This window comes from Strongylocentrotus purpuratus, unplaced genomic scaffold (genome assembly GCF_000002235.5).
Source record: "Strongylocentrotus purpuratus isolate Spur 01 unplaced genomic scaffold, Spur_5.0 spur5_scaffold_3, whole genome shotgun sequence".
Lineage (NCBI taxonomy): Eukaryota > Metazoa > Echinodermata > Echinoidea > Camarodonta > Strongylocentrotidae > Strongylocentrotus > Strongylocentrotus purpuratus.
The window spans coordinates 29,771,992-29,781,561 of NW_022145609.1; the positions used below are offsets into that span (position 1 = coordinate 29,771,992).

At 34.4% G+C, this 9,570-nt stretch overlaps 1 protein-coding gene across 2 annotated transcripts; it reads left to right on the forward strand.

Moving 5' to 3' along the window:
• Positions 1-345: 345 nt before the first annotated feature.
• Positions 346-3,938, forward strand: LOC764204 (protein FAM32A). Of its 2 annotated transcripts, XM_011664858.2 has the most exons (5): positions 346-435; positions 1,090-1,234; positions 1,776-1,829; positions 2,446-2,514; positions 2,698-3,938. In XM_011664858.2, the coding sequence occupies exons 1-4, from the start codon at positions 368-370 to the stop codon at positions 2,512-2,514; spliced, it is 336 nt and encodes a 111-aa protein (XP_011663160.1). In that variant the 5' UTR covers positions 346-367; the 3' UTR covers positions 2,698-3,938. The 2 variants fall into 2 exon arrangements, with proteins under 2 accessions (XP_011663160.1, XP_030852674.1); XM_030996814.1 differs by lacking the exon at positions 2,698-3,938 and having other exon boundaries at positions 2,446-2,670.
• The last annotated feature ends 5,632 nt before the right edge of the window (positions 3,939-9,570 follow it).

Consider the following 9,570-nt stretch of genomic DNA (forward strand, 5'->3'; position numbering starts at 1 on the left):
CTTTTTACGTTTACCACATTATGATGCCCATCATAAATTGTTTTTTTTCTTTTTTTTCTTCAGTTTTTTTTATTTTCAGTGTGGGCTACGGCCATTTAACAGCCCATGGGTCCGCCTATTTAGGCAAATGTTTGTTGACTGCATATTATATATATAGGATTATAGGTGATGCAGAAACAAGAGAAATGTATCTCTAATGTATCTTGAGAGAAGAGAATAAAAACCTATGAAAACAAAATAAACATCTCGACTGAACTTGCTTCATGTTCAATGCAATATTAATGTACCACTTTGCAATAAAAATCTACTGCCATCTAGCGGTCATACTAAAATGTCGATTTAGCAAAACAACCAAAAAAGAAAGAAGATGTCGGCGTATTCGTCAGCTGGTGGAGCTCTGAAATTGAAGGGAGGTGGAGATTTAGGAGCGAAGAAGTAAGTTATTAATCTTTATTATTTAAACGAAATCATGTTCAGGAACATGATGAACGTGGAAACTATAGTTTATTCGGGATATTGGAGAGGGGATCTTCAATTGAACCCCTTCAATTATTAACTGCGCGCTGAGCTGCGGAGCACTGCACTGCCACTGGCGATGAATGGCCGATGGCTAGCGCTAGGCTACAGATAAGCCATAACTCCAGGAAGCTCCGACACCGACGCCTAAGTAATAATAAGCAGATAAGGCGTCGGATTTTCAGAGGCTGCATAGGAAAACATTCAAACAGCAGGTTGGGCGACATTATCTCAAAATATGCAAAGGGAGTAATTACAATTTTGACTTAGGCCTACTAGGTTGCTCGATTCCTCTGGGCATTTCGCTGGCCACTTGAAATTATAATTTGAAGAAGTCTTTGAATATGGGAAAAAGGGGGTGATTCTTCGTCCTACCCGAACGATTCTTCCATGTTGTATCGTCGATTCAACATGGCGAAGAGAAAGTATGCATGTGCGCTAGCGTCGCGTCGCAGCAAATATGAATGCGTGCGTACTTTCTCTTGGCCTTTTTTACACTAGACATGCTAGAGATCTATTTATATCGTAAAGTAAGCATCAAATTATTGTGTTTGATTTTGTTTTGTTTGGTAGGAAGAAGAAGAGGAAGAAGGAAAGTAAGAAACTGGAGCAGGTAATGACTAGTTTAAGAGAGGAAGATGAGATAGAAGAGAGACAGGCAAAGAGGGATAAGCGCACCAAAGCCCAGAAAGCTTTTGACAAGACTCAAGAACAAAGGGTAAGTATGTGTACATGTAGGAGTAATTGTGTACTTTTGTGAAGGGAATTATCTTTTTATCTCCTAATAGTTACCTAGCAATTAAAAGTATATACTGTACAAAGGAATTACATTAAAAAAATGTGAAACCAACATTGAAATAGAAAGTTTGAGAAAAATCAGACAAAGAAAAGAAGTTATGAATTCTTAAAAGTTAAAATCGTGATGGGAGAAAAATCTAGACAATTCTGTCATGATATATATGATGTCATTCATGGAAAACTCTTCCAACTGTGTTGCACCTCATTTTCCTAAAGCCCAATAAATTGTATTCTAGCAAGAGCGTGCAGTATGTAAAAATGTAAGATGTGGCTGTAAATCTTGTAATTTGAAGAGAGGAACTGTGACTGGTGAGAAGGTCATTTCTACAAAATACCTACATTTACCTTGTGACTTCTTTGTTATTTAATGTCTTCATTACTCCACTGATTTTTGTTTAACTTAATGTAATCTGAATCTGAATCTGTAATGTTTTCTTGATTGTGTCTTTAATCTTTCACAGCAACTGGTGAGGATCCTTGATAAGGCTTCCAAGAAACACAAAGAGAGAGTTAATGTAAGTTTGCTGCGATCATCCTATCTTATCCTTACACCAATATATGTATTAAACCTACATGTAGCATTAGACCTAATATATTCATCATGTTTGGGGCGGGGGGGGGGGGGGGGGGGGGGTTGTTGGTGAAAGTGAACTCGTAAATGTGTTAATTTGGTTCAGAATGTAGGAGGGAAATTGATGAATGTGTGAATGGAAATTGAATGTTAATTTATAATATTATATTTATACTGCAATGATAAATACCTCTAAAATCAGGGATTAAGAATTGAAGTAACAGGGCAAGAAATACTATGAAGATGAAAGTGATGTAATGAAGACATACATTGTAGGAAAACTTGGTTAATGGTTTTAGAAATGGTTTTGGAAAAATAAAATAGTCTTAAATGTTTTTTGTTAGCTGTTGATGAATATCTATGTAAAAATTTGAAAGCAGTCCTTAATTTATGGAGATGTATTAGCGTATCTATATTAAAGTTGGAAAAGCAGTCCTTAATTTATGGCAATGTATTAGAACTTTGTTCCTTTCATATTTCCAACTTTTATTTGTTCTGTGTAATTTATATATAAGTATATTTCTCAATGATTGTATTTTTCTTCTTTCCGATTCTTCTAGGAATTCAATTCTAAACTGGACACCCTTACAGAACACTTTGACATTCCCAAAGTCAGTTGGACAAAATGAGAGACTACTCCTTCCAGTTTCCAAAGACTGCTTCAATTGTGTACTCTGTGATATGGAAATCTGCATGGAAACTGTTTATAACTTGAAGGAAAAGCAACAGCTCCCTTCCCTCATGGCTATTATGGAAAGAGATAGAATGCTAAAAACTAAAGTTATCAACTACATGTAGCTCCTCAGAACTGGGAGACTCTACTCCAGCTTACAAAGACTGCTTCAATTGTGTTATTAACTGTGATATGGAAATCTGCATGGAACTGTTAATAACTTGAAGGAAAATCAACAGCTCCCTTCCCTCGTGGCTATTATGGAAAGAGACAGAATGCTAAAAACTAAACTTATCAACTACATGTACATGTAGCTCCTCAGAACTGATCGGATAAACTTCCCATGCTTGCAAGAGTATTTTGTTTCCAGACTTGAGTGTTTTTTCTCCTTCTGACTGTCAGTGTTGGTACATATCCACATGGATTAGCTGAAGATAGATTGTGTCTTTATTGCATCACTCCAAGAAGAAATCAAATAAACTGCAGCGGTTACAATTCTCTAATTTGTTTTAAAACAAGAGCCAAAAAATATCTTCAGCTAGTAGTACAGGCACCGCTGGGACCTATCCACATGATTTTAGCTGTCTATCTAAAGTGCATGGTACAACTAGGACCAGTGTTTAAAGACATGTCATTAAGAGTAACATTTGTAGGATTAAGTTTTAAAAATCTTCCTGATAGAGGTTCTTAAGGAAATTCGTCTTGTAAAATCAAAATTTGGTAGAGAAAAGACTTGTAGGCTAAAAGAAGAAAGGTACATGTACATTGCAAAGGAGGTTATAATTAGAATTATGGAGTAAGTATTTATGACATTAGAGTTTGTTTTATTATCTTTTTCAAAACTACTCAGCTACTGTTCTTGTAGATATTCTTTTTAGGACGTAAGAGTTAAGACTTCAATCCTACTGTGAAAATAATCTCCATGTTCTGTCTTTTCATAATGATAATTGCCAGATGAACAAATTTTTGGTAACCTAAATGTATGTTTGAATAATTTCATATCTCACTTTCTACTATATTATCATACAAATATAAAGATCTCACTTTGACAGTTCTTCTTTAATAGGAGTACAGGTATACACATATACCCAAAATAAGGCGAATTGAGATTCAAGAGTAACCATCCATTTGTAAATTTTATGTGTAGGAAGAGAATCTTTCTTTTTGACTAGGAAGTCACATTTTTTAATCAGATTTTTAAATAAAAACAAAACAAAACAAATATTGACAGACCAACAGTAATTTTATCTAACATGCATGCTCCTGGTCGATTCCCCGTCTGGAGATACATGTAGTAGTATTGAATCTTTCAAATTTTGAGTCCAAGAATACTAGCCTGGTACAAACCCTGTTTTATATTTTAACTTATTTAGATGCTTTAAAAGGCATGGATTTGAGCTGCGTGTTCACATGAATAAAAACCTTTTTGAACGCTGTACAATGTACTTTATAGAAATGTACAGATCATGTTCTTTGATAATTGGTAAATAAATATTGCTTTGAATTTGGGATAGGATTGATAAACAGTTTCAGTACATGTCCTTGTATATATATTTTTTAACTGATTTTATTGTCTGGTATAATTTTTTTCCATTTACATGTAAATTAAAATGACATAAAAAAAAAAGGTACATGGTGTATACGTTCATCTTATTTTTTGGTTTTTACTACAGATATTAGTAATGGTACTTGTAGAGTTTCAGTCATTCAAAAGCTATCACCAATCTGAACACCTGCTCTTATATATGGAAGTTTTGTGCCTTTTGTGAATTTTTAGATTCAAGATCCTTTTACAAGAGTTATTGGAAATCTTACTGCAGGATTCCCACAAGTTAAATAGTAGCACATGAACAAATGGAGGAATGTACATATATGAGGTTTGATAATATTTCATGTGTAGTATGAACGTGAGCGATAGGAATGTATGCCGTGCACGCCTTTGCTGTGGCTCATTCACTCCAGGGAGGGGGGGGGGGGCGTTTCATGAAGCCGTTCGTAAAGTCATGCGTAACTTTACGAACGGCGTAACTTTACGAACGACTTATATATGAAAAGCTAAAAACTCAAGTTGAACTGTGCAGATGTAGATCAACATTCTTATTATAACAAACATTTTTAATACAAAGTAAATTTTTGCCATAATTTAATTGAGGTTATTGGAAATATAGTCACACTTTGTGAAAACATCAGGAAAAACTTTGGGCATCCTATATGGCACTTCATAGTCAAGTCGTTCATAAAGTCATGCGTAACTTTACGAACGGCCTTATGAAACGCCCCCCTGGAACAGTACCGGTATCTGCTACTACTGGTATACATTTCTTTGTGATGTGGTAGTTTAGCAAGACATATTGTGCTCTAATTTTCTACAAATATATATTTTTTTAACTTGGGGGTTCGCTCTTTATGCCTAAATGGTTTGAACCCATTTAAATTTCACTCTTTGTCCATACTGAATCCTCAATCTGTCTCTCGTTTATCCTTTTTTAACCCGCTCACCATTTTTGTTTCTTTCTCTCTCGTCTTCTCTCTAGGCCTACTTTTCTTCAGTCTTATTGTCTCTCTTCACTTTCTCTCTGTATCTGTTCGTCTGTTGTCTCTATTCACCCTTCTCCCTGTTTTTTTCCTATACTACCTCCGTCAGTTCATCTCCCCCTTCATCTCCTTGTCTCTTCATCTCTATCTTGGTTTTTTCTTTACTTCTTTATCATTCTCTCCTACGATCTTTTCCTGTATTATCAATTTGTTATATCAGTTCAGTTTAAATCAATCTAAATGGAACTATGTCCCCTTCCCCCTCCCCTCTCTCTCTCCCCCTCTCTTGCTCTTCTGTCTTCCTTCCCTTTGTATTTCCTCCTATTTTCATCTTTACATGTCTCTTCTTGCCCTTTTCATACCAGGTACTTATAAAATATATATGTCCCTGCTCATACCTAAACAATTCAACTTGCCAAGTAGTGTCATAATAAACCAAAATCATTTCCATCTTTTTGAATACGGAAAACAACAACAATGAGAGTATGAAGTTATTCTTTCTTTTATTATTCAAACATAAAATACAAAATAAAGTTTTGAAAGATGTAAACAAAAAACTTTGGCAAAAACATGCACACAAAAAACATGCACACAAAATATGTTTTGCAGAGTTCAAGATAAACAAGTTATCTTCATGAAAGAAAATGGTGAGAAACCATATGGATGAAAATAATTCGGGTTTGGCATGATCAAAAGAATGACTAGAACAAATATTTAAACATTGAAAAAAGAGAATGTATAAACCTGAAAAAACACCCAGAAGAACGCTACACAGGTTGTCACTTACATTACAGAATACAAACACATTTGAACAAAGAACTTTAGACTTGATTCATGCCAACAAATTATATCTACAGAATGTACAAAATAATATACAAATTGAGTATGTGTACTATAAACTTTGGCTCGCTGAATTTAACAAGAAATTTCTACAATGAGTGTGAAATATAATTATTGCACTTTATTTAATTGGAATATTTATAGAAACAACTGAATGCATTAAGAACACTGGGAATTTACAAGTACACTACCGGTACACACATGCAACACTACAAGGATTGCCATTCATGTGAATGAAATTCAACACATATGATGAAATAAAATATATGGTGGGGGGAAAAGGGGGGCGAGGGAAAGGGGCAAGAGAGAGGGCAAGAGAGAGAGAGAGAGAGAGAGAGAGAGAGAGAGAGAGAGAGAGAGAGAGAGAGAGAGAGGGGGGGGGGGGAGAAGAGATATTTATAGGGAGTTTGTTCTTCCTATCATAATAATGATATACTGTACACCTGTATCTTATATGACTCACTTGAAATCACTGTTTAAATAAAATGCCATGAAGAAATAAAGAGTCCAGATTCTCAAGGACACTAAGATGAACAAAAATTGTATTTGCATTGTGAATATTTCCCCATCCAAATTGACACTTACAAATAATTATCAAAAAATGGCCAAATGGCAAATGGACACGGAAAAAAAAATCATAATGAAGGCATAATTGCCACTCAAGAAACATTGAATGTAATCACTTCATTGATACTTGGGGTTGTGCCTTGTTTTCTGAACTTTTCCGCAACATTTCACAAGGAGAAGTCAGATAATACAAAATACCCTTTGGACAATTAGTTATCACTTTAATCTTTCAGATGATTTACTATTTACTGCTTTGCAAGCCTTGTTAAAAATAACAGTACATAAAAGATATAATTCTCAAGTTTATAAGATTACACAAAAACCTTTTCATTTCAGATTTTTAGTCCTAGCTAAAATTAAAAATCAGAATTATGTATATCATATGAATACAAACAAATGTATAAACATTGGATCTTTTACTGGGGCAAAAACTGGCATGTGACTACATGTAAATCTCCTATTGAAAGAAATAGTAATTGGCTCTGTCTTAATCTGGTACAGGTCTCTGAGTTTGGCCTTTAATGCCCCCTCCCCCCCCCCCCCCCAAAAAAAAAAAAAAAACAGAACACATTTATCTTACACATGTAATATCTCCATATGGACAATTAAGCACAATAATTCTCTATTCATTGAACTGGATAATACGGTTCAGATACATTAGATAAACAATTTCCATTTCAGATCCTTTTTAAGCAGCAGATACCTAGTAAATTCCAGTAAAAATGAACACAAAAAAATTGATTCTTTGGATAAAAACAGTGATTCTTTGGATAAAAAAAGTAAAAACTTGGAAGCGAAGGCTAATTACCGGTAACAGGATTTGATCAGTAACACCAATATCCAACACCTTTTCTACACTAAACAAATGTCATAATTATACCAGCACTGTACATCGCAAGCACCATGAGTTTCGGACAGTTCAACAATCAACATAAAGGCACTAACATCTAATGTATGTAACAACTTTGGAAGACAACATGTACATGTATTTGGTTAATTATCCTTAAAGGGGTTGATTTGGTTGATATTGATCCTGAGCAAACCACAATGACTTTAGCATTCTACCAAGTACCTACGGTATAAAAGGAAACCAAAACCTTCATACTAAGTTACTTTTATTGTAAAGTTTAAGATATTTGAAAAATATCAGTGAAAATTTGAACAAAATCGGGCAAGGAATAAGGAAGTAAGAGCTTTTTGAAATGACTAGTCACTAGAGGGCGGTATTCAATTTGATGACATCATCTGTGGACAACTCTCCATGCCTTTTGTACATCAAATTTCATGTTTTCCTTCTTTCTTGTGATTGAGATAATGTACTCCCCTGAAAGCAAGATATAGAATGCAAAATGATATTCTACTTCACATGTTATGAAGTCAGATCAAGAACACAAATAAATACGAAGAAAACAAAAAAATTGTAAAATTTTATGTACAAAAGGCATGGAGGGTTGTTCACAGATGATGTCATCAAATTGAATACCGCCCTCTAGTGACTAGTCATTTCAAAATGCTCTAACTTTCTTATTCCTTGCCCGATTTTGTTCAAATTTTCACTGATTTTATTCAAATCTTTTAAACTTTACAAGAAAAGTAACTAGGTTTTGGTTTCCTTTAACACCGGGGTGTAGAGTGGCAGATGTGGATTAAACTTGGATACAGACCCTCGACCCTTGGATTGAGGGTCAAGTGAATGAACCACTAAGCCATGAGACACCTCCATAAGGTGGAGTGAATGAATGAAGTAATAATGTGGATCACTTGCACACAAAGGAATCACATCTCAGTAAAATACAGTCAACCCTGCATAAATTCATCACGCTTGTAAGTCAAATCTTAACTCACTTCTTTTCTTTTTACCAAACTATGCAAAACATGTGTCATTTACATTTCCTAAGTCGAAACTTGCACGATAAAGTCAAACTTTTTTTTGCAGTCCCAACAAGCCAACATACAAGTTGACTTTTAAATGCAGAGTTAAATATACATTCCAAAGAACTGGAATAAATGCATAATTTACATTTGAAAATCATTTCTAAGTGTTGTCTTCTAATTCTATACAGATACCGGTATGTAGTATGTATATATATGTTCATACAAAGTTATAAACAAGTGCATAATTATCATTTTCTTTTGCAATAAGGTATATAAAAAAAGGCATGTTACAATTCAGCAATTGTATGTTGTGTCTTACAAAATATATACAAGAATTACAGCATTTGATTGATGCATAACATTGAGGCAAGCTTACATTTCATTAAAAAAAAAATTCCAATTTCCATCTATTCCTTCTACACACAGATATTTTAGTCACCTTTACATACTGTACATCACAAATTACCACCTACATGCACTAAAGTGTAGGTTGATTTATTTGAAGATCAATACATGTACTGTATATGAGGGATCAACCCACCACATATATTTACATGTACTTTGTACCGTTTATATTTTCCTTATTCAAAACATTTACCAATCTATCTATTATTCAAGAGAGCTTTTCATCATTCTTGTTTGAGTTAAATTACAAGAGTTTGACAAAAATCGTAACTTTAATCCAGACAATGTATGTATGAAGCCAGAAAAGCATCAGTGACAGATGATACCGGTAATGATTTTCAATTATATGCATCCCTGCCTCTGGAATCAACTGCCCCTGGACACCCCTATAGCACCCACACTAGATACTTGAAGACGTATTTATTCAACTTATTTTCCCACCTTCATACCTTGTAAAGCGCTGTGAAACCAATTTTATTATTATATTATTGTTATTATTAAAGGCGTTAGATCATATACTTTCACACAGAGAAATTGATTACCCTTCTGGCTCTGAACAGATGATAAAATCTCAAAAGAAGGCTGCCCACATAAAAAGTTACTGATCAAACGGTGGTTTCATATCCTTACTAACATTCTTCGGTAAGACATTTATTCATAAATGAGAAAGCATTTGTTTCCCAGCTTCCTGCACATGAGAGAAAGAAATAAAGGTGTAAATACTACACACTGTGCATATTAAAGCTTGCTATGCATAGGAAAAGCCAGGAGGGTCGTAAGGGGTCATGGC

What these genes read in the sequence shown, in the direction of transcription:
- LOC764204 (XM_011664858.2), top strand. Translation starts at nt 368, where the DNA reads ATGTCGGCGTATTCGTCAGCTGGTGGAGCTCTGAAATTGAAGGGAGGT. An exon ending in ACAAGACTCAAGAACAAAGG is followed by an intron (nt 1,235 to 1,775) that starts GTAAGTATGTGT and finishes AATCTTTCACAG; the next exon opens with CAACTGGTGAGGATCCTTGA. An exon ending in AACACAAAGAGAGAGTTAAT is followed by an intron (nt 1,830 to 2,445) that starts GTAAGTTTGCTG and finishes CGATTCTTCTAG; the next exon opens with GAATTCAATTCTAAACTGGA.